The sequence below is a fragment of the Cydia splendana genome, chromosome Z, assembly GCF_910591565.1.
Source record: "Cydia splendana chromosome Z, ilCydSple1.2, whole genome shotgun sequence".
In the NCBI taxonomy this organism is placed as follows: Eukaryota; Metazoa; Arthropoda; class Insecta; order Lepidoptera; family Tortricidae; genus Cydia; species Cydia splendana.
The window spans coordinates 29,083,421-29,108,686 of NC_085987.1; the positions used below are offsets into that span (position 1 = coordinate 29,083,421).

The window sequence follows — 25,266 nt, forward strand, 5'->3', positions numbered from 1 at the left end:
CGCCTCATCCAAAGTTTATTATTATATTAATATTAATTATTATTATATTTATTTATGTTTAATTTTTAGTACATTACGCCCTTTTTCTAATAAGATAAACAAACATGCTATTTTCGTAAATAAGCATTGTATTATAAGTTCAAGAATAAGCCGCATACAGGCATCAGTTAATTCAAGCAAACAAAAAAGGTCTGATTTCGTTTCTCAGAACAAAACTGTTTGATGGCTCTCCTGAAAAATTGCGTTTTGTCAGTTAAGCCCTTTGAGCCTACGGTAGTGGATATAACTCATTTTCGCCAAAACGTCCTTTACGCCAATTGAACCCAAAGGTAAATTATTATCCAAGAAGCTTGAACTATCAAAAGTGTTGGTAATTATTATTTAAGGTAAATGTATTCAAAACATCAGAATAAACAAGCATTAAATAACCTCAATACGTGAAATTAATAATACTTATTATAAAAAAATGCTAAGAACAAAAAAATACATTAAAAAAATAATGTGCATAATTTACGTTAAGTATGGAAAGACTGGTTTATGCTATTTATAAGGAAAAAAAAAATATACATGTTTATATTAAAATTTATTAGTCCATATAATTAAGACATATTGAAGTTAGACTTGATTTTTTTTTAATCATTTATTTACATACAATATATATACAGTGGTACTACTAAACTAAATTAATAACTAGCTTAAATCTAAAATAGGCCCTTGAGGCATTGTACCAAGGATGCTGGTGGCATTTCCTCGCTGTATCGCAATGCTGATACGTTGTGCGAGGTAGCCGCCAGCTCTTCGGTCACCAGTTACGTCAACCAGACGCTTCGCGATTTCTGCGAACAACTTATGACGCTGGGACCCCATGTACCTAGAGTTTCAACTCCAAATGGTACAAAATGGTACTCTCTACCGAGGCTCTTATACTTGATTAGATATTAGATATAGAAATAAAAATATTAATAACATTAATATAAATTAAGTTCAAGAAGTAATATTCATTTGGCGCACAGGCGAAGTAAACATGCGCTGCATACGCAACGTGCCAGCGTGCGAGCCACCCGCTAGCGTCGTATGAACGCAAACATTATTTTTGTATTATTTGTTTATGCAATGGATGAAACTGACACAAATTCATATTTCTTATTTATCCCGCCTTTTAAATTAATAAGATGTGAACTCTAGTAACTTTAATATTCTTTTGTTATGGTAATAGCCTGTTAGACCAAAATTATCAAAAATCTTATGAAGCTATGCCTTAATAAGACACAAAAACATGTAATGTACTTTTTGACACGATTAAATGCGATGTCAGCAATTTGTTTTTACTTTAATTATTTTTTGAGTCATTTTGAATAGTATGGCATAGTATCCGATTGCAATGGACGTAATTGACACAAACTATGTTTTCACATTAAAAAAACTATCCTAAATGCGATACAGTTACATGTTTTCTCTAGAATATTCTTTTCTTCAAAATAATTCTAAATAAAAATAATTACCACAAATTGTTAAATTACTTAAAAAGCAAATAATATCTGTGACACAAAACAAAATGTAAGATTAACATCTTAAAACACTATTCGTAAGTGAAAAAATAATTGACTTTAATATTACTTTAAGTTAGGGCTCAAAATATAGCCAGCGCTACAGGACTAGGTTAGGTGGTTATACGGTTCCTAAAATGCTCTGTTCCATATTGTGGGTGGACGCTTGTAACAATGCTTAATTTAGAAAACAATCGGTGTCAGGTTCTGTTCTTTGTCTTGGCAATCTGAAGTTTCCGTCGCTGATTGTACTTCTATTTGCCCAGAGTAATAAGTAAAGTTATTATTATGTAGTAATGTTCTCTAATTTTGTTTTGTATGCATTCAATTCTACTTCATCCCAGTGTAGTGTAATATTGTCAAAAAACCTGAAAAAATAATTATAATTTAACATCACAGTATACAGGTGTCCCTAGCCATTGGACAAAGCCGAAATGTACATATGCATTAGGGTATTTAGAACCAGCATACAAAGTATCATCATAACATTCATAACAATCGGTGTAGCGGTTACGAAGTAATTAACAAATTACGTTTTTCTTTTACTTTGGAGCAACCTGTATGTGTTAGTAGCTCCCACGTAGCTCCTGAGGTAATAAGTACTATACATTTTGATTTCTTTATTATTTATGACATTAATAAGATTCTGACTTTTGACAAATGTCATCATTGCCGCACATTTTCAAACAAATTGTCAAAAGCACTGCCAATGATTTATACAGTAATGTTTCTTTTTGTTGTCGATTATTGGAAATAACTTTTGTTGGACAATTTATTTTTTTATCTTTTGTTCTAATTAAAAAAATATTACCGTTAAAGCATTTCTGAGAAATAACCCTACGTGGGATTTCAGGGTTTGTCCGATGGCTCAAGGTCACCCCGTATATACCTATAGACATCCTATAGACATAAATTTCAAACCAATTTAATTCTAACCAATAATATTCCATCCTAGCTTTCTTTCAATCCGTTGTCCCAATATCAACTGTATAGTTTTATTTTTCAAATAGGCAGATAGTTGAGTAGGAACTGTAGTACTTACCTAATATATTTACGCAGACAATAAAACTGATTTACAAAATTCTTTTCTAATCTTGATTAGATGTATTTGATTACAATTATAGAGTAATCTGGTACCTAAATACAAATATTATCGAGCAACTATTTGAATACAAAGCAATTTACATAAATTTTATGTTGAATTAAGTCATTTAAAATTAAATTATTTCATAACTATAGGTACTCATAGATACATAAAAAAATAGTTGCCTCAACTGCAGATGAGCTAACACCGCCTTTTCATGTTCAGTGAGCCCTTTTTCTGAGACATTCAAGGTGTCCTCCATTTGTTCTATGTTGAAAAATCCGCACACGTTCGTATCAACGTCAGGCTGGTTTAAGGTGAACCATGTTGCTAGTCGAGCCAGCTCTACTCCTTGGTCCTACAGTTCACAATATTAGTCATTAAATAATTTAGTAGTATGTAGTTAATTATATTTTTAATAGAGTCGGATCAAGAAAAGTCTGTAGCGGATTTGGTAGCCCACGCAGTGCAAGTGTTATTTTAAACGTCAAACTTATATGAAATTAAATTAAGAATTAAGTCGTATAAATAACACTTGCACTGCGTGGGCTCAAATCCACTGCAGACCTTTCTTGGTCCGACTCTAACTTATTTGCACATATAGATTACTTCTTTACTTATGCATAGCTTCCTTATTTAACCGATTTGCAGGACCGAAGTGATCCCATAAAAGCTCCGCGAACAGTTTTGTGAGGAGCTCTAAAATAGCTTTCATGCCGCCTGAGTCAAATTAAATACTGTCGCGATCTAGATTCACTGAGCAGTTAATTTTTTTCCAATATGCCTATATGCAAATGCCTAAGTCTATTAAGGTACCCATATATTACCTAAGTAGAGTTAGACTAAAAAATTCTGCTGCGATTTTGATAGCCCACGCAGTGCAAGTGTTATTTTAAACGTCAAATTTCTATGAAATTATGACGCATGCAGTCTTTTCTTGGTCTAACTCTGCCAATGTACCCTAAGTAGTAGCAGTTGTACAAGCCAAGCACAATGGAAATCCGAGAAAATCATGCACTACCTTGCAGTAATTAGACGCTCGTTGGCAAAGAGCTTTGATGTCATCACTTGCTGGGTGCCAGGGCTGCGGCCCGTGGTTGGTCAGCAGGCCCATGCCGGTAGCCGCTGCGTTTATTATGCCCACGCCTTTACTCTGCGGAAAGGATATGTACGAAGAGGATGGCCAGACATAAAGATAGCGGGAAAGACAAACATGCTATATAGTAGGTACCTATCATAAAGAGAGAAATTAAATTATGGCCACAAATAAAGTTACAATTTGTAGTTGTGGGCACAATTAATAAATAGGCGTGCTACTACGAATACAAGGACAAGCCATGGTATTTAAGTCGGAGATGTCCTCACTTTTTTGCTTTTAGATACCTAAGTAGGTAGTTGTAGTAAGTAGTCCCACTAAATATAATACATACCTATTATATATATGAACATCCAAAATGATCGGGACACAAAGATATGTTATACAAAGAAGGCTGCAAAAATAGGTATCTGACACGAACTTATTTCTAGAGCCGCAAGAGCGTGCCATATATTTTTGCGGCCTTCGAAGAGTAACATATTATTGCAGGTGACTGTACACACCTTAAAGTATTTTGCATAATTTTGTAATCTGTTGTCAAATAATGTGGATTTAGAATATGACAGAATTGTAGATAGGTGGATGTCAGACTCTTCAATTATCTCCTTCATCAAATCCAAATCATAGTCAGCTACTCCGATATATCTGGCTTTGCCATCTTTCACAGCTCTGTCCAATGCTGGCAGAGTTTCTTTTAGAATTATTGAAATGTCCGGTGCAAAAGTGATATCGTGCATCTGAAAACCGAAAACAAAATGATAGCTAAAGATGTGCTTGTCTGTGTCGTGTGTGCTTACAAATTTTGAAACTTGAATCAGCGGGCAAGAAGAAGGATATTCGTGCCCTGACCCTGACACGCTTCACTTCGACACGTTTAAATTGTACTTGCTTGACCGGTGTCCCAAGCACAAAACTTCAATAATAGTTTAATTTGTGTAAGTACCTATTAATCTTGTCCCTTGATTAAACAAAAAAATGTAAACAAAATGTCTAATTAACTAACTTGAATCAGATCCACGTATTCGAGTTGAAGAAGTTTTAAAGTGTTGTCCACGGCCGCTTCTGTCTTCTCTTCAGAAAAGTCGAACATTTTTCGGATATCTTTCTCGTAGCGTCCAACTTTGCTGCCGATGAAATACGTATCTCTTGGGATTTCTTTGAGCGCCTAAAACGTGGATAGTACAAACTTAAGGAGATACATTAGTGGTACTTATTCCATACAAAATTTCTCGATATTTACCTCTCTGGATTTTGGCCCTAATAGATGAGTAATATTTTTGTATGAGTGCAATATTACTAGTCCCTATCCTGTCTCTGTACATTTTGCTGTTATTGATATTCTTGTTTTTACAAATAAAAACGCCGTAAACATCAGATGCCTAACATACAAAACCGGCAATATAACTGGTTTGTTAGTGCACGACACCTTGCATTTTGTGACTATGCGCTGAAACTTGGCACAGTTGATTCTTAGCTGGTCATAAGCAGATACAGACCGGGAGCCGTCGAGAGCCACCTCTCATTCAGTGTTGGGGAGGGGGGGAAGTTCGACGCTGCGGCGCTTCACATGGAGCAACATTTCTCTAAAACTATACCTATTAGGGCATGTAATATATCATTTTCGGATAAATTGAGGATGAGGAATCTATTTTTAGAACAAAAACAATGCACTTTCTAACAAAAAACAACGAATAAAGTAGAAAAGACTAAAAAACGTATATTTGATTTTTTTTAAATCACCAATTTTTTTTAAAGTGTAGAAGGTATCTGAAAACAAAAAATACAGTCGAAAAGCTACAATTATTACGTTTAAAGAAAAATATTTTATTATACAAATCTATTGATAAATGGGAGATAAAAAAATATATTAAGCGTGGGTCAGAGTGATCTCAATGCAAAATATTATTAACGTGGGAAAGTTACTTATAATTTGTTCTACAATCGTTTTTTTTTTAGTGTTTCGTAAATAACTCGTAAACGGTAGCCCACAGCAAAAAAATATGCTTTACTTAAATAATTTGTTTCAGAATTTCTTATAATATAAGTGCTACTTTTTTTCGCTAGGATCAATATTAAAAAATAATATTGAAGGGAGAAAATAAATTCTAAGGTCGCCTTTATTAGTCATTCGTAAATAACTCGTAAACGATGGCGATTGGCGATTTATCACATGAATAATAAACATAAAATTTCCTACAAAAAAGGTCATTCAAACTTTTTCGCTAGGATCAATATTAAAAACGATATTAAAGAGAGAAAATAAATTTTAAGGTCCCCTTTTTAAATATTGATCCTAGCGAAAAAGTTTGAATGACCTTTTTTGTAGGAAATTTTATGTAAATTATTCATGTAATAAAACATTTGAATGATACGAATGACTAAAAAAGGAGACCTTAGAATTTATTTTCTCCCTTCAATATTTTTATTAAGTAATATTGTTCAGCTTTGGCTTTGTATTTTTAGGATTATTTTTTGTAAATACTGTGGCAACACCAAAGTCACGGTTCGAATTTAAATATTGCTCTGTCACAAGCTGTCAGAGCCAGTATGTCATGAAACGAATACCTGTTCGCATCGCCTTTCGCTATTCTCGTTAATTTTCTCGCAATTTGTTAAAAGCACTACTGCCAATCTCTAGACTCTTTAAAATCAGTGCTGTGTAGCCGAAGGACGCCGTGCCCATCTGTGCAGTGGAGAATCCTAGGTCTAAGTTGGCCGACTGAAGGTAACGGTTCTGAGCTTACCTCTAGCTGGCGACAAGGGCAGCCCGGACCACCACCAACAGTCCACAACGGAGACCAACGGTTCAACCCACAACCACCGGATTGCAAAGGTAACTTCGTCTCACACTATTTCGCACTTAAATTGAATTTCATAGGTTAATTCTAGCATACAACAACTTTCTTGCTCAACCAGCCCCTAAACTTATCCCCTATCGTCCCCTCTTTACAGTCCACTCTTTCGTCAGTGAACATTTTGGTCTTCGAGCCGCATAATTTGAAAAGTGACCTTTGGTTTTTCGTTTGTCGTTGTCTGTTGCTTATTCAAATTCGTTTCGTCATATCATCTGTTTAATTCTAAATTTAGGGTAGACTTATAAAAAAAGTCGTGGGTAAGCAAGAAAGTTGGTGGTCGTGTAGTAGTGCTTTTACTAAACCATTCGTTCATTCGTGGTTAATACTGCTGGCAACATTTTCATAGCTGTCAAGTGTCGACGACAGCTGTCAGTGTCACTCGTGTCAGTCAGTACTTAGCCAACGTTATTTTGCAAATAGTTTTGTGTTTATTTTCGTCGTTTTAGTGTGATTAATTGCATTTAAAACAATATGAGTGTACATGGTGATAGTGATACAGAGCCCGCGACTGTAGATATGTTCCGGGTCGCGCGCGGGTATGCTATTTTTAGATTAGAGAACATTGAAAGTTCGGACTTAAAAGGTTATGATGAATCGGACATAAAGGATTTAGAAAAAGACTTTCACAATGCTCAGTTAAGGATGTTACGTCCGCTGAAACCTGAAAGACGTGTGGAAGAGTACGAAGTTACGAGGGAATTTGAAAGTAAGTTGAAATCAGTGAAATGTAGGTTAAGACAAATGGCTAAGAGTGAGATAAGTGATAAGTCGGATGTGAAGCCTTTAACGCTTGAAAATAATTTAGCCAAGCTTCCTAAAATAGCGATTAAGCCGTTTGATGGAAAATTGGAAGGCTGGGTGTCTTTCAAAGAGCTTTATGACTCCCTCATACATAGTCGGAGCACAATTAGTGATGTTGAGAAATTACATTACCTATTGTCAAGCGTTCAGGGTTCCGCATATGATTTAATTAAAAGTTTTCCTCTGTCAGGTGACAATTATAGCAGTGCATATGAGACGCTGTCCAATTATTATGATAGGAAGAGGCAAATTGCTGTAATGTATTATGAAAAACTGCTAAATTGTGAGCCAGTCAAGAACAAAACAGATTTGGAACGGGTTTATAGAACTTTCAATGAAAATTTAAATATTTTGTCAAAATTTAACCTCCCCGATAAAAACTTTATGTTGTACTATTTGCTATGGGCAAAGTTAGATGTCGCTACCCGGGAAGCATTTGAATTACAACTCACTTCTAATACTGAGGTTCCAAAGTTTGACGAGTTGAAAAGTTTTATTGAAAAGCGGAGCAGGGCTTTGGAAAACTCAAGTATTAGTGTTAGGCCTCAATCTCAGAATGTTAAACCGTTGACTAAAAACAAAACGGCCCTGGTCGTTTCGACTCCGTCAACACCGAGCTGTGTTTGTTGTTCGGGTCAACATAGTCTCGACAAATGTAACAAATTTCTGAATCTCAATAATGATGGCCGGTTTAATCTAGTTAAGGAGAAGGGTTTGTGTATTTTATGCTTCTCGAATGCACATAGGGTGAAAACTTGTCGGGCTTCTCGCTGTAGTGTGTGTCATCGTTCACACCATAACTTATTGCATTTTACTAAGAATGTTGAAGCACCCACGGTCACAGAGACTGCTACTGCACCACCTAGCAATAGCATGAGCAGTACTAGCAGTAGTAGTAGTAACACGGTTCTAACTGCTATGTCGGGAGATAATACAATCTTTTTTGCTACTGCCAAGATGTTGATTCGGGACAGTTCTGGTGTCTTCCGCCCAGTGCGTGCACTTCTGGATGGTGCTAGTGCATGCAACCTTATATCGAAATCTTGTGCTGAAATGCTAGGGTTTGAGATTTCTGGCCAACACACTGTGTTTGGCATCGGTAACTCGCCCAATCAAACATTTGGCTCACTTTCATGTGAGATCAAGCCAATGGGTAATAAACCCTCTTCGCTGAGTACTAAACTCGAAGCTTTCGTTTTGTCGCCGGTATGTGCTGACCAACCTCCACAACCTGTCGATTCGTCGGGTTGGTCACACACCAAAAATTTATCGCTGGCTGATCCTGATTTTGCCCGTCCGGCGCCGGTGGACTTGTTGCTTAACGCACAGGTCTTCGTTTCGTCGTTGTTGCCCGGTATACGGCGCGGGGAGCCTGGACAGCCTACTCTGTTGAAAACCATCTATGGATGGGTCGTAATGGGTGAGTGTGATGAGAGTCAGCTCACATCAAGCGCTTTCGTATCGTCTCGCAACAATAATAAACATTGTTTTTTCGTGTCGAGTCCTTCGCAAATTTTGTCGCTCGACGATTCTATAAAAAAAATTTGGGAATTAGAAAACGTTAGTTCTCCGACTAAACCTTTCGTATCTGAGGAGGACCAACGCTGCGAAGACTATTTTCGTGGAAAATACTATCGCAATGAAGAAGGCAGGTTCGTAGTTCCATTACCATTTGTCGACCCCACGAACAAACCTACCTTCCTCAATTCGCGCGAAATCGCTCTCAAGCGGTTCACGTCGTTGGAACGCAAATTGAATTCCAACCCCGAGTTTAAAAGGGCGTATGTGGAATTCATGAATGACTATGAGTCTCGAGGTCACTTGGAGGAAGTGGAACCTCCTTCAACAAGTGAAGGCCACTTCTATTACATACCTCACCATGGTATTCTGCGTGACTCCGTCACCACTCCTCTTCGCGTAGTTTTCGACGCAAGCGCTAAGGACGCCAACGAGACGTCCTTAAACGCTACTCTTCTCGCTGGGCCCAAGCTTCAGACCAACATCTTCGATCTGCTCACACGCTTTCGCTGGCATGCCGTCGTCTTCACAGGTGACGTGAAACAGATGTACAGGCAGATTCTGGTTCCTGAAGAGGACGCTGAATTTCAGCGCATCTTGTGGCGGCCCTCTGCTGTCGGTCCTGTGCGCGACTATCGTCTTAAAACGGTCACTTACGGGGTTTCTGCTGCGCCATTCCAGGCTCTTCGTACAATGGCTCAACTTGCCAGTGATTCTGCAGCCAGCTACCCAGGTGGTTCAACCGTACTCGCTCGTGACATCTACGTCGACGACGTCGTCACCGGAGCGGATTCTGTCGAGCAGGCGCGTTCGCTTCAGGCGGAACTTACGAAAATACTGTCGTCGGGGGGTTTTCATCTCAGGAAGTGGACCTCCAATAGTAGTGAGTTCCTGGAGAGCCTACCGTCTTCCGATCTATACTCGGAAGACTTTAAACATTTCGAAGAAATGACTGACATTTCTCTAAAGATATTGGGCTTGCTATGGCAACCTCAATCTGACTCCTTTCGTTTTCGTGTAGCATCTACGCCTAATGGTCGGTGCACGAAGCGCACCATTCTGTCGGAGATAGCTAGTATCTTCGATCCATTGGGTTTCCTCTCGCCTGTAACATTTCTCGCCAAGTATCTGATGCAGTTGCTTTGGGTTTCGGGCGTTTCCTGGGATGGAGATGTCCCGGAAAGCATCAGGCTGGAATGGCAGGAATTCAAAACTCAATTCTCGTCGCTAAGTGCTGTAGCTGTGCCTCGCCGTTTAGTCGGGGAATTCGACGTGCTACATCTCCACGGATTTTGTGACGCATCAGAACGTGGCTTCTGTGCCGTAATCTATTGCCGTACAGTGACTGAGGAGGGCGACGCTGACGTCAAGCTAGTGTGTGCGAAGTCCAAGGTCGCGCCGTTACGCAAATTGTCAGTGCCGCGTCTCGAATTGCTCGCAGCGGTTCTGCTGTCGGACTTGATGGCTTCGGTCGTGGAGGCTTTGAAGCCCTTCCACTCGGTAGATAGAATCTACGCATGGTCGGACTCAAGTGTGACGTTAACCTGGATCAAGTCGTGTCCATCCAGGTGGAAAACATTCGTGGCCAACCGTGTGAGTCATATCCAAGACGTCATTCCTCCCGACTCCTGGCATCATGTCAGAACCACTGACAATCCAGCTGACTGCGGATCGCGTGGTTTGCTTCCCCAAGACTTGGTCAACCAAACTTGCTGGTGGAGCGGGCCTGATTGGCTCAGGCACCCCACTGAGAGCTGGCCTAAGTCAGTGCTGACGCCAGATAGGGATGTTCTTCACGACGAACAAAGGATTACGGTCCTTGTAGTGTCCAATGACAACGCACTAGTTGACAATCTATTAGAGAAGTTCTCGTCGCTAGGAACACTTCAACGCGTCTTAGCGTATTGTCGCCGCTTTGCGAACAACGCGAAGAACCAAAAGACGACTGGAAAGCTGTTATGCGGACCTTTGACACCTCTCGAAGTAAAACAGTCACTGATGATTCTCGTGCTCTTCGTGCAACAGCGCAGCTTTGCTCAGGAAATCGAAAAGATTTCCAACAAGCTTTCGAATTCTCTTCCCAAAGCGTTTAGAAAATTGTCCCCATTCATAGACGAAGCGGGTCTCTTAAGGGTGGGCGGTCGCCTGTCGCGTGCTTCTCTCGACTTCGACGTGAAGCATCCGTTGCTTCTACCTCGCGACAATCGTCTGACCTTCCTTCTTATAGACGAATATCATAGACGGTTCATGCATCCAGGCATCCAAACGCTTCACAACTTGTTGTCACAGCATTTTTGGATCATGTGTCCAAAACGGGCTATCTACGCAGTGGTATCGAAATGTATGAAGTGCTTTCGGGTGCGGCCACTGGGTGCCCCTGCGCCATTCATGGGGGACCTGCCGTCCTATCGAATATCCCAGCTCAAGGCTTTCTCGAGCGCAGCGGTCGATTTTGGCGGGCCTTTCGACATCGCACTCGGTCGCGGACGCGGTAACAAGACGTACAAGGGCTATATTTGCGTCTTTGTCTGTACCGCAACAAAGGCCATTCATACTGAGCTCGTCACCGAGTTGTCTTCGGATGCTTATCTCGCCGCACTTCGGCGTTTCGTCGCTCGTCGTGGTCGGTGCAGCAGGTTAGTGTCTGACCAAGGCAAAAATTTTGTCGGTGCGAACAACATCCTGCAACGTCTAGTGAAGGATGCTGCCGCACACCATTCAATTAACTTTGAATTCAACCCGCCGGGTAGCCCACATTTCTCAGGGCTCGCTGAAGCTGGAATCAAGGCCGTGAAAACACACTTGTCGCGTGTCGTCGGGAAACAAAGGTTGACGTATGAGGAATTCTCGACGATTTTAACCCAAGTCGAGGCTTTGCTCAACTCAAGGCCCCTCACTCCTCTTAGCACCGACCCCAACGACCTGACGGCTCTGACTCCCGGTCATTTCCTCACCACGGAGCCCCTGTCGGTCGTGCCTGAGGAAGACCTATCAGACGTTCGGGTTAGCCCTCTCCAACGCTGGAAGCTGCTTCAGAAGATGCACCAGGACTTCTGGAACAAATGGTCGAAGGAGTATATGCATACTCTCCAGCAGCGGATGAAGTGGCACGATAGGCAGCCCAACGTCCAAATTGGTGCACTAGTGCTCGTTGTGAACGAGCAGACGAGCCCAATGAAGTGGCCCCTGGGTCGCATCATCGACACACACCCCGGATCCGACGGGATCTGTCGTGTGGTTACTGTGCGCACGGCCACAGGGTTGTACAAACGGCCCGTGGTCAAACTGTCCCCACTGCCTGCGTAGTCGCTTTAGAGCGCTACCTTTGTGTTGTCCATTTTTTCGTTTTAGTCTTAATATTATCGCACTTACCTTACTTTATTGTTTCCTTTTCGCTTAGTCAAAATACAATGCATTTTGGTGGGCGGAATGTTCAGCTTTGGCTTTGTATTTTTAGGATTATTTTTTGTAAATACTGTGGCAACACCAAAGTCACGGTTCGAATTTAAATATTGCTCTGTCACAAGCTGTCAGAGCCAGTATGTCAGTAAACTAATACCTGTTCGCATCACCTTTCGCTATTCTCGTCAATTTTTTCGCAATTTGTTAAAAGCACTACTGCCAATCTCTAGACTATTTAAAATCAGTGCTGTGTAGCCGAAAGACGCCGTGCCCATCTGTGCAGTGGAGAATCCTAGGTCTAAGTTGGCCGACTGAAGGTAACGGTTCTGAGCTTACCTCTAGCTGGCGACAAGGGCAGCCCGGACCACCACCAACAGTCCACAACGGAGACCAACGGTTCAACCCACAACCACCGGATTGCAAAGGTAACTTCGTCTCACACTATTTCGCACTTAAATTTAATTTTATAGGTTAATTCTAGCATACAACAACTTTCTTGCTCAACCAGCCCCTAAACTTATTCCCCTATCGTCCCCTCTTTACAGTCCACTCTTTCGTCAGTGAACAAATATTGATCCTAGCGAAAAAAAGTAGCACTTATATTATAAGAAATCTGAAACAGTATATTTACGTAACAGATATTTTTTTGCTGCGGGCTACAGTTTACGAGTATGTCTGATATGATACGAGTATGTTTGATGTCTAACGTTACACGGTTTTATCAAAGTCAAAATTACTGACATTTAACCTCTAGTTTTTTTTAAATTTGCCGTCAAATGTTTTACAGCATGTAAAAATTTACACCAGGTCAACTTCGATTTTCAATTAAAAAAAAACAAAAAGAGACCACGTTCTTGAAATTACTTTACAAAATTCTGTGTTCTGTCCTCTTTCTAATGATGTACAATAAAAAAGCCAAAAAGCCTTTCATGAACTTTTTTCCGATGTTTTGTAACGGACGCAACAGGCAAAAATTATCGATGCCTAAACATTGACGCTGTAATCTCCTTTGAAATCCCCTTTGCCTATCCACACGCGGGTTTTTTTTCAGCGATGAGATTTGCTGGTTGTGAAGGTTTAAAACTTATTTTTCGTAAATTTAGTTGAAGGTGCTATCTCCCTCTTACATAGCATAAAAGCTGTTAGGTTCCGACGTCGCGTCGCGTCCATAGTTAATTTGTGTTTGGTTTTGTCTATCAAATTGTAATTAAATGTGAACGCGACTTATTAGTGGGAGACCGTTTTAAAAAAAAACCTTAGGAGCGAAACGCAGGAAATGTGACCGCTTTTTATCTCCCATTTATCAACAGATTTGTATAATAAACTATATATTTTTTTTAAACGTAATACGTTACGTATAAAACGTTTACGACTATATTTTTTGTTTTCAGATTCCTGCAACGCTTTTAAAAAAATTGGTAATTATAAAAATCTAAAATACGTTTTTTTCTACTTTATGCTTTTTTTGTTAGAAAGTGCATTGTTTTTGTTCTAAAAATAGATTCCTCATCCTCAATTTATCCGAAAATGATATATCACATGCCCTAATAGGTATAGTTTTAGAGAGATGTTGCTCCGGCACCGTTGCGCGGCAGCGTCGAACTTCCCCCCTCCCCCCACTAAATGACAGGTGGCTCTCGATGTCTCCCGGTCTGTATCTGCTCAAGACCAGCTAAGAACCAACTGTGCCAAGTTTCAGCGCATAGTCTCAAAGTGCAAGGTCCCCATACAACGGTGTGCACTAACAAACCAGCTAATAATAAACGCAAAAATAAAAACGGTCAGACAGATAATTTCTTTCTGTTCCCAAAATTTCGATACGATTGGTTTAGTTTTAGAGGAGATTTCTGAAATTTTTACGAAGGATTGTTCGCCTAAGCTGCAATTGTCCATATCGCAAGTATGTACCACGTACCTTGCCTATAACTTTCTCTGAACTTCCCTGACCGTACCACGGCCCTGTTTCCAAGTAGTTTACTCCTAAACTTAGAGTTTTCTTAATAAGTTGTAGACTTTTTTCCTCATCGAATGATCTGGAATGAAGTCAACAACTTGTGGTTACAAAAGGTTAATCAATTTATTGGAAATATTGATAAAGATAATAAAATAATTTGTTTTAAATAGTTGCACCATACAATGTAAAAATCGCGCCAAATCGGACACTTCCAATTCATGCGTTTCATGTATCCACTCCGGGCCCTCTAATAATTGAATTATATTTTGTAAACCGTGACCGACACCGGCCAGGGCATAATGATTGGAGACAATTATGATAACATCACACCGTTCTCACCACATCCCTACATACTCGTACAGGGGATCATGATGGGACTGTTGCCTACTGACTCTTCAGCCAAGGTTATGAGTAAGACCTATTAATTAATATGTAGGTACTTTGATGCGCAGGATCTCAGATGTTTGAGCTCAAGTTTTATAGGACTGTCTATTGATATTACGTATAGGATTGACCTTAAGGAATGACAAGTTAATACTTAAGTAAGTATTAAATTATGGCTCGCTACCGCTAGCCATAATTTAATCCGACAAACATCCCAGCGCAGGCAACATATTAACTCAAACCAAACACATTTTAGACATCGGTTACACGCTAATTCTGGCGTCAGTTCAGTCCATCATTCCATTCGAGTTTTGACTGATGCCAGAATGATGGAAAATGGACACGGTTAGACGATCAGTCCAGGGGGCCGATTATTGAAATTCGACCGCTCGATTTCGTGTATTTCGTTCAATAATATTTCCACTACTAGGCATTTAAATTCTACTAATAGAATTGAAAACGAGTGGTCAATACCACTAGATTCCCAATTTGTATCGCTCGTATTTCAAAAATTAGCATTTCGCCGTTTTCCACCGATTTTCGAGTGACGAAATCGAACAATCGAAATTCAAAAATCGGCCCCCAGACTGACAACAGACTGATAAAATTACGACAATAGGGAATATTAGGCAAAGCTCTGCGTAGGTGGCACCTTTGTGGCACATATAGTAAACAAACCACATTGACACATGGCCTACCGGGAAACAAGAAAATCGAAATTTCGTTATCTAATCTCTCCATCACTCTTGCATATTCGAGCGATAAAGTGGCAGATAACTAAATTTCGATTTTCGCGTTTACCGGTAGGCCCTTGTTAACAAACCGCCTTGATGCATCAATGTCATATTTTATTGTCTGTGAAAACTTGTCAAAAAACAGTTTAAGGCACAGTATGTATAAGTTAGTCTATGAATTTACTGAGTCGGTAGTGCTGCACTCTGGCAGCAGAACATTGCAGTAATATCCCCTATAGACATCGGTTACACGCTAATTCTGGCGTCAGTTCCGTCCATCATTCCATTGTTGCTTGGACGGTGACTGACGCGAGAATGACACAAAGAGGTTACACGATCAATCTTCTATCAGTTTTCTGTCATTCAAAACCTCGGTTCAAAACGGACTGACGAATATTATCAAAAAATTTAAATTTTCATCAGTCCAGACCATCAGTCCATCAGTCCGCGTGTTACACGATAATTCTCCCGTCATTCTGACCAGAATGATGGACTGAACTGACGCCAGAATTAGCGTGTAACCGATGTCTTATTACATGTAGGTACCTAATCGAAATATTTATAGGTACCTAGTGAATTTTTTTTACGATGTTAGAATTCTATCAAAAACATATCAGTAACTTCCGACATCTTCTGCTTCAAAAATCATCTAATCTAATGCGAGTAGTAGGTACAAACATCCATACTTTATTAATATACAGGGTGGAAAGGCACGACGATCCTTTCCGGAAATGGGAGATAGTTTAGCCTAAGCTCTATATTTTCTCCATAGAAACTATGTTAATATGGGCAACCGTTTCTAAATTATGACCTTTTAAACATCCACGCAAAAAACTACTTTGTTCTAACCCTAACAGGTGACAGGGTCAATGAACTTACTTGTAAACAATCAGTATTCGACAGGAAATTATGCTAATTTGTTGCCATCTAACCATTTTTAGGTCTGCTTACAGCACGGTAAGAATCATTGCAGGATTTTCGCTTTCTTAGTGGTTCCACTTGTTCAATACTTGAATGAAATAGTTATGTTATTCCTTAATATTAATAATAATACTAACCACAACATTGTTTACAACGACAGTTCAAATGGTGACATTGACAACCACTCAAAAGTACGCAATCGTCTTATAAATATCTCTGGTTTCCTTGACTGATAAAAAGGTTTTAGTTTCTTAACACGTTTCACAAAATTATTTTCGAATAATTGGAAACTATCTAAAATAATTAAAAATAACAAGTAGGTTGTGTTAGTTGCACCAAATGAACTTGAAAAAATGAAATACTAAGAATAAATCAAGAATAAATACTTCTTCAATACCAAACTAACAAACCTTCTTGCGTGGTAGGAAATAGACAAGACGTCTGATGTTTGAAATTAAATTTTCATTGAACTATACTTATTGAATGTCATATTCTTCAAATAAAAATGTTAGATGCTCGTGGCTATTTAAATTTGTGGGGCTGTGTAAAAGATATGGTGTACCAAACCAAACGGAATGTGAAACTGCGGACGAAATGAGACAAAGGCTAATTGGTGCTTTCTGCGGAGGATAAATGACGAAGAGCATACACTATATCGCATGTGCATCGACATACTCGGGTACGGGCTGCGGCGGCGTTGTAATACACGGAGGTACATTTGAACACCGTATGTGAAAAGAAGATAGTATTAAATATTGGAAAAAAGTAATTATCTAAGAAAGTAATAAAATTGTTTGTAATATTTTTGCATGCATTTGATTTATTTGACATTTATGCGTCATTCATACATCATTGCGATACTGTCAACGATCGGAAAAAAGTGTAAAGTCCCGAGCTTTCCCGACGGAGATCCTTAATCTAGCCGTCATGTGCACATGCTATAGGGTTATCACCACAGTTAAAAAGTAGTATTTTTGCAATTTTTATTTTTTACTCAATTAACGATTCTTACCATTACCAATAGTCTCTGTATCACTTAAACGACCTAATACTTCCGGGAAGGATCGTCGTGCCTTTCCACCCTGTATAATATTATAAATGCGAAAGTGTGTCCGTCTGTCTGTCTGTTACCTCTTCACGCTTAAACCACTGAACCGCGGTTGATGAAATTTGGTATAGAGATAGTTTGAGTCCCGGGGAAGGACATAGGGTAGTTTTTAGCCCAGAAATCCCTCTTTAAGGGGGTGAAACCTTGGGGTGGAAGTTTGTATGGGAAATCAATAACCGCTGAACCGATTCGGTTGAAATTTGGTATACAGATAGTTTGAGTCCCGGGGTAGGATATAGTATATTCTAGAACATTCGAAAATATTCTGGAATGTTCCACAATGCTCTAGAAAATTCTCAAATATTCGCCAAAATTCCAGAATGTTCTGAAATGCTGTGGAATGCTCTCGAATGGTCTGAACTATTCAAGAAATGTCTAGCCTCCTATACCCGAAACAACTTCAAATGTTCCAGAATATTCCACAACATTCGAAAGTGTTCTAGAATGTTCCACAATGATCTAGAATGTTCTAGAATATTCGACAACATTCCAGAATGTTCAGAAATGCTGTGGAATGCCGTCGAACACTCTCGAATTGTCTGGACTGTTCTAGAAATGTCTAGCCTCCGAGACCAGACACTTCACCAGGTAGAAATTTTGTAGGTATATATTTATTTAAACATTATTGCACAACATACAATGAATAAAATGTACAAATGGCGGACTTAAAGCCTAAAGGCATTCTCTACCAGTCAACCATAGGGGCTGTCCATAAATTACGTCATCGATTTTTGACGATTTTGGACCCCCCCCCCCCCCCCCTAAAATCATCCAAAAATCATGCTTCGAATGACCCCGTTTCCTCCTACATCATGCTACCGTCATCCGATGTCCAGACCCCCCCCCCTAATTTGAAATGACGTAATTTATGAATAGCCCCATAGGGCCAAACAGAGATATAATAAAAATGGTGCAAGAAGAAAAGTAAGTAATATATATATTTCACGATATATTCTGAACTTTCTTCTTCAACATCAACTTCTTTAACTTCTCTAACTTCAACTTCTCCTACTTCTTCAACTTCAACTTCTCCAACCTTTTTAACTTCTTTAATTTCAACTTCTTCAACTTCAAATTCCTCAACTTCTCCAACTTCTTCAACAAATCCAACTTCTGTATCTTCCTAACCTTCTTCGACTTCTGCAACTTCATCATCTTAGTCAAGTTCAACTTCTTCAACTTAAACTTCCCCAACCTATTTAGCTTCTTCAACTGCGCCAGCGTAATCAACTTCTTCAACTTCATTAACTTCTTTAACTTCTTCAAGTTACAATTCTTCAAATCTCCAACTTCTTTATCTTCCTAAACATCTTCAATTTATCCAACTTCTTCAACTTCGACTTCTCCAACTTCTTCAACTTCTGTAACTTCTTCTACTATAATTCTCCTACTTCTTCAACTGCAACTTCTCCGACCTTTTCAACTTCTTCAACTTTAACTTCTCTAACTTCAACTTCTCCTACTTCTTCAACTTCAACTTCTGCAACCTTTTCAACTTCAGCTTCTCCAACTTCTTCACCTTCAACTTCTCTAACTTCAACTTCTCCTACTTATTCAACTTCTACTTCTTTAACTTCAACTTCTCCAACCTTTACAACTTCTTCAACATCAACTTCAACCTTTTCAACTTCAACTTCTACTTCTTCAACTTCAATTTCTACTTCTTCAACTTCAACTTCTCCAACCTTTTCAACTTCTACTTCTCTTACTTCAACTTCTTCTACTTCTTCAACTTCAACTTCTTCAACTTCTACTTCTCTAACTTCAACTTCTCCAACTCGAACTTCTTCAACTTCAACTTCAAGTTGGAGTGGAGGTGGAAGTGATGTTAAGATACAAAATTAATAAATAAATAAAAGAAAATAATATCTTAAATTAAAAAGGGCTCAAAAGACCTTTCGTTACAAATAAAGAAAGTTCGCATTTTTGACTAATTAGTCATCCATTTTCGGGGTGAAAAGAAGGGTGTAATAAAAAGCAGATTTGTTTAAAAATTATGGTACCCAAATTACTAATTCCACGCAGACGAAGTCGCGGGCAAAAGCTAATTTAAAATAATACCCACATACATGCCAAGAAGTAGATATTGTTACCAAGTCGTTTCATATGAGGATATCGGACTTTAAACTTAAACCCATAAGTAGGATTCGAAACTATTGCTCCGGTTGTAATCTTTTTTTTATTGGCTTTAATTTATTGGCATTTACGAAACAGTGCAAGTTTCACCAAAATCTGTTCAGTAATTATCGAGGAATTGAATATTAAATGTAAGTGTGATGGCGCGCGGCTTAGTTGATTCATACAAGTTATTTTATACAAAACAAACCTCTGGACGTCGGAAACATTTAGCGGGTAAGATTGTGATGTAGGGTACGTACCTACATTACAAACCTACTAAAAGTGAAGTTAAAATAAACGACTGCAAGAAAACAGGCACTTAAAAGTGATAACGCTGTTATACATTATAATGTATAAAATAAACACAAGGTAAGTAATCATTTATAACCATTAAATCTGCTTCATATTATACGGATGCAAGTAGAATATTCATCAGGTAGTTACTTACCCGTAAATGTTGCTGAAAGATGCTCCTCCCATGCTAACATGGGAAACTTTCATATCAGTATTACCTAAGATATTGTATTTCATTTTAAATTAGGTAAAATGTTGTTTGTATTAGAAACGGACCGTACGGCCACTAGCAGCTCGCCTGACTGACGTGTGTTGTAGATAAAATTAATTTCTGAGCGAGTCAGCGCGCCTCTCGCTCACAGTGGTCACGTTGTTCGGTGAGATAAGCAAGAAGCTTAACAATTATCAAATTTTTATGCAACGTTTTTGAGAAAAAAGAAGTAAATATTAAACGCCGTATTCAATTGGAAAAGAAAAACCATTTTTCACGCTATTGTCGTGCATCGCGGTAATTTATTATGGTCATTGGTCACGTACGAAGATATAAGAATAAGATTTTTTTATTTAAAAGATTAAACCTTATTAACATTTGCCAATATATTTATGTACGTAAAGCATAGAGTAATATAAGTAAAGTAAGAGTGGTAACTAAACTCCATACATCAGTTATCCTTTTCTGTGGACATACCCAAAAGTTAAGGGCTATAAAGGTTAATTTTCTTATTAGCTGGTTTGTTAGTGCACACCGTTGTATGGGGACCTTGCACTTTGAGACTATGCGCTGAAACTTGGCACAGTTGGTTCTTAGCCGGTCCTGAGCAGATACAGACCGAGAGACATCGAGAGCCACCTCTCAGTGGGGGGGAGAGGGGAAGTTCGACGTCTCGCTTAGGGCATGTGATATACCATTTTCGGATAAATTAAGGATGAGAAATCTATTTTTTGAACAAAAACAATGCATTTTCTAACAAAAAAAAGCATAAAGTAGGTAAGACTAAAAAACGTATTTTTGATTTTTTTTATAATTACCAATGTTTTAAAAAAGCGTGCAGGAATCTGAAAACAAAAAATATAGTCATACAGCTACATTTTTACGTTTAAAAAAATCTATGGTTTATTATACAAATCTGTTGATAAATGGGAGATAAAAAATAATATTAAGCGTGGGTCAGAGTGATCTCATATGAAGGTGAGAAGGTTACTTATAATTTGTTCTACAATCGTTTATTTTTTTAGTTTTTGGTAAATAACTCGTAAACGGTAGCCCACAGCAAAAAATATATTTTACGTAAATAATCTGTTTTAGATTTCTTATAATATAAGTGCTACTTTTTTCGCTAGGAAAAATATTGAAGGGAGAAAATAAATTCTAAGGTCCCCTTTTTTAGTAATTCGTAAATAACTCGTAATCGATGGCTAATAGCAAAAAATGTTATATTACATGTATAATGTACATAAAATTTGCTACAAAAAAGGTCGTTCAAACTTTTTCTCTAGGATCAATATTAAAAACGATATCAAAGAGAGAAAATAAATTCTAAGGTCCCCTTTTTAAATATTGATCCTAGCGAAAAAGTTTGAATAACCTTTTTTGTAGGAAATTTTAACACTTTGCACGCCGTTCACGAGGACCATTCGGTACGCAGTTTTGCCGCCATTTCGCCGGCCATTTAAATAACTGCCACGCGTAATTCGCCGATCACGAATACCACTCGTTACACTTTTTTTCTTAGAGTCGCGGATGACGAATAATACTCGTGATCAGATTAAATACTGTTTGTATCAAAACAACGAACACAGTTCGTGATCCGCTTGGTAGCCACGTATAGAGGAACGATTTAGCTACACGCACACATACAATTCATTAACGTATGTGGCTGGAGGTGACGTGACGATGCGTCGGCCCGCGCTGCATCGCCAGTGCGCCGCGGGCTCGCTACTTGGGCTAAAATTTTGGCGAACTGATAAACGTGGGCGCAAAGAAACTATTTTTATTGTCCTGACTGTTCAGTACCATTATGTAATTACCCTTGCTTCAAAAAATATCACACACAAAAAGATTATACTGTATAAAAGCAAGAATAAAGACATGTTCGAGTTTTTTTTTCTTCAAAAAACGTGTTCACACTACTATAGTTTTAAAATAAAAATAAATATATAAACACATTGTTTTATTTTTATCCTTAAAATATATGAAATCACCTTCCAGATACAAAAATAATTGTTTCTATATACAGGGTGGAAAGGCACGACGATCCTTTCCGGAAATGGGAGATAGTTTAGCCTAAGCTCTATATTTTCTCCATAGAAACTATGTTAATATGGGCAACCGTTTCTAAATTATGACCTTTTAAACATCCACGCAAAAAACTACTTTGTTCTAACCCTAACAGGTGACAGGGTCAATGAACTTACTTGTAAACAATCAGTATTCGACAGGAAATTATGCTAATTTGTTGCCATCTAACCATTTTTAGGTCTGCTTACAGCACGGTAAGAATCATTGCAGGATTTTCGCTTTCTTAGTGGTTCCACTTGTTCAATACTTGAATGAAATAGTTATGTTATTCCTTAATATTAATAATACTAACCACAACATTGTTTACAACGACAGTTCAAATGGTGACATTGACAACCACTCAAAAGTACGCAATCGTCTTATAAATATCTCTGGTTTCCTTGACTGATAAAAAGGTTTTAGTTTCTTAACACGTTTCACAAAATTATTTTCGAATAATTAGAAACTATCTAAAATAATTAAAAATAACAAGTAGGTTGTGTTAGTTGCACCAAATGAACTTGCAAAAATGAAATACTAAGTATAAATCAAGAATAAATACTTCTTCAATACCAAACTAACAAACCTTCTTGCGTGGTAGGATAGACAAGACGTCTGATGTTTGAAATTAAATTTTCATTGAACTATACTTATTGAATGTCATATTCTTCAAATAAAAATGTTAGATGCTCGTGGCTATTTAAATTTGTGGGGCTGTGTAAAAGATATGGTGTACCAAACCAAACGGAATGTGAAACTGCGGACGAAATGAGACAAAGGCTAATTGGTGCTTTCTGCGGAGGATAAATGACGAAGAGCATACACTATATCGCATGTGCATCGACATACTCGGGTACGGGCTGCGGCGGCGTTGTAATACACGGAGGTACATTTGAACACCGTATGTGAAAAGAAGATAGTATTAAATATTGGAAAAAAGTAATTATCTAAGAAAGTAATAAAATTGTTTGTAATATTTTTGCATGCATTTGATTTATTTGACATTTATGCGTCATTCATACATCATTGCGATACTGTCAACGATCGGAAAAAAGTGTAAAGTCCCGAGCTTTCCCGACGGAGATCCTTAATCTAGCCGTCATGTGCACATGCTATAGGGTTATCACCACAGTTAAAAAGTAGTATTTTTGCAATTTTTATTTTTTACTCAATTAACGATTCTTACCATTACCAATAGTCTCTGTATCACTTAAACGACCTAATACTTCCGGGAAGGATCGTCGTGCCTTTCCACCCTGTATACGCTAATTATTTTTTTATAAATCTTACAATATCATCGAAAAACGCCGGCGAACCACAGATGACGCTTTAAAAAACACGCGGCGTACTTGGGTGCAAGATCATTCACGAGTGGAGCTCGCGATCGGCTGTCGGAGTGCGGCATTGGATTATAACGTCGGCGTGCAAAGTGTTAAGTAAATTATTCATGTAATAAAACATTTTTTGCTATTGGCCATCGATTACGAGTTATTTACGAATTACTAAAAAAGGGGACCTTAAAATTTATTTTCTACAATCAATATTTTTTTTAAATATTGATCCTAGCGAAAAAAAGTGGCACTTATTTTATAAGAAATCTGCAACAGATTATTTACGTAAAAGATAATTTTTTGCTCCGGGCTACCGTTTACGAGTTATTTACGAAAAACTAAAAAATAAAACGATTGTAGAACAAATTATAAGTAACTTTCCCACCTTAATAATATTTTGTATTGAGATCACTCTGACTCACGCTGTATATTATTTTTTATCTCCGATTTATCAACAGTTTTGTATAATAAACGATATATATTTTTTAAACTTAATAAGTGTAGCTTTACGACTGTATTTTTTGTTTTCAGATTCCTGCTACACTTTATAAAAAAATATAAATAGTTATTTGTACAACAAGAGATCAAAGTTTGATATTTCTTCGAGTGCTTATTTTGAGTCCCGTGCAAGCGAAAGATTCTATAATAGATCTAATTTAGAATCTTGAGCGTAGTAAGGGATTCAAAAGCGCACGAGATGTAAATAGCTTTGATCTCGTGTAGTACACAAAATTTTTCACCCTAAGCAGTGAGAACATACCTAGAGGGACAGAGATAATAGAACCCAAGTATATCGAACTTGTATTAGACCTCGCATGTTGAAATGACATTTTACTATAAAGGTCACTTAAATGTCATTTTGTTTCACTCAGTGAGCAAAATCGCATTTTGCTCACTGAGTGTGTCTCACTCAGTGAGCAAAATGCGATTTTGCTCACTAGGTGAGACAAAATGACTCAGTGAGCAAAATCGCATTTTGCTCACTGTTTTTAAGAAGCAAAGTACCCTTGTTCGAGCTGCTGAGGTGAAAATACGTTTTTTAGTCTTTTCTACTTTATTCTTTTTTTTTTTGTTAGAAAGTGCATTGTTTTTGTTCTTAAAATAGATTCTTCATCCTCAATTTATCCGAAAATGATGTATTACATGCCCTAATAGGTATAGTTTTAGAGAAATGTTGCTCCAAGTGAAGCGCCGCAGCGTCGATCTTTCCCACCTCCCCCCCACTAAATGAGAGGTGGCTCTCGAAGGCTCCCGGTCTGTATCGCTCAAGACCAGCTAACAATTAACTGTGCCAAGTTTCAGCGCATAGTGCAAGATGTCGTGCACTAACAAACCAGCTATATTTAACGCTTATCCACATGTATACTACTCCTTTTCTTTGGATAAGTATGACAAAATCATTACCTACATGAGGCCTCATACGCACGAGCGCTTTTTCAATTTATAATAGAGGTAGATGAAGAGCTTGAGGTAATATAATCCACTTTTATGCATGAAAATCTTTGGAAATCTGCATCGTCAATCTGAAAGTCAAAGTTAAAGCTCCCGGCGCTCAGAAAAAAAATTCTGGCGGATTAGTTTGGAACTTTCAGTCAAGTTTGGTGTTGTTATCAGATGATGCCCAATTCATTCCCCATGCCAGTTTTTTAGGGTTCCGTAGCAAAATATAACGCAATCCTTAAAATAGTAAACTTTTAGTAGTAACGAAATGCAAACAAACCCTCATATTTTCATATTTTTGTAATAAACTTGGTTTATAACAAATACTGTCCGAAAGCCCATTTAATGCAGATTATAAAAACATTAACAGTAAATCTAAATTTGACTACTTTCAATGTACA

At 38.1% G+C, this 25,266-nt stretch overlaps 3 protein-coding genes across 10 annotated transcripts in view; 1 reads left to right on the plus strand and 2 right to left on the minus strand.

Moving 5' to 3' along the window:
- Positions 1–25,266, plus strand: part of LOC134804747 (protein AF-10) — a 453,368-nt gene that overhangs the window by 251,687 nt on the left and 176,415 nt on the right. The gene's annotated exons all lie outside the window — the stretch shown is intronic.
- Positions 1–25,266, minus strand: part of LOC134804897 (ADP-ribosylation factor-like protein 5B) — a 288,633-nt gene that overhangs the window by 173,680 nt on the left and 89,687 nt on the right. The window lies entirely within an intron of this gene.
- On the minus strand, positions 692–20,113 carry LOC134804852 (uncharacterized). 2 transcript variants are annotated; one of them, XM_063778134.1, is made up of 7 exons: positions 19,971–20,113; positions 14,219–14,336; positions 4,731–4,892; positions 4,231–4,464; positions 3,653–3,784; positions 2,817–2,989; positions 692–1,915 (listed from the first exon to the last, which is right to left on the minus strand). In XM_063778134.1, exons 1-7 carry the CDS (start codon positions 20,051–20,053, stop codon positions 1,834–1,836), a joined length of 984 nt encoding a protein of 327 aa, XP_063634204.1. In that variant the 5' UTR covers positions 20,054–20,113; the 3' UTR covers positions 692–1,833. The 2 variants fall into 2 exon arrangements, with proteins under 2 accessions (XP_063634204.1, XP_063634206.1); XM_063778136.1 differs by lacking the exon at positions 4,731–4,892 and having other exon boundaries at positions 3,653–3,782; positions 4,229–4,464.

Bases quoted from the DNA above. Each gene is read 5' to 3' on its own strand.
- LOC134804852 (XM_063778134.1), bottom strand. From the start codon at position 20,053: ATGAAATACAATATCTTAGGTAATACTGATATGAAAGTTTCCCATGTT. The intron at 14,337-19,970 runs GTAAGTAACTAC...ACTTCATTCCAG, and splicing joins TCTTTCAGCAACATTTACGG to ATCATTCGATGAGGAAAAAA. The intron at 2,990-3,652 runs GTAGTGCATGAT...TGTGAACTGTAG, and splicing joins GAGCGTCTAATTACTGCAAG to GACCAAGGAGTAGAGCTGGC.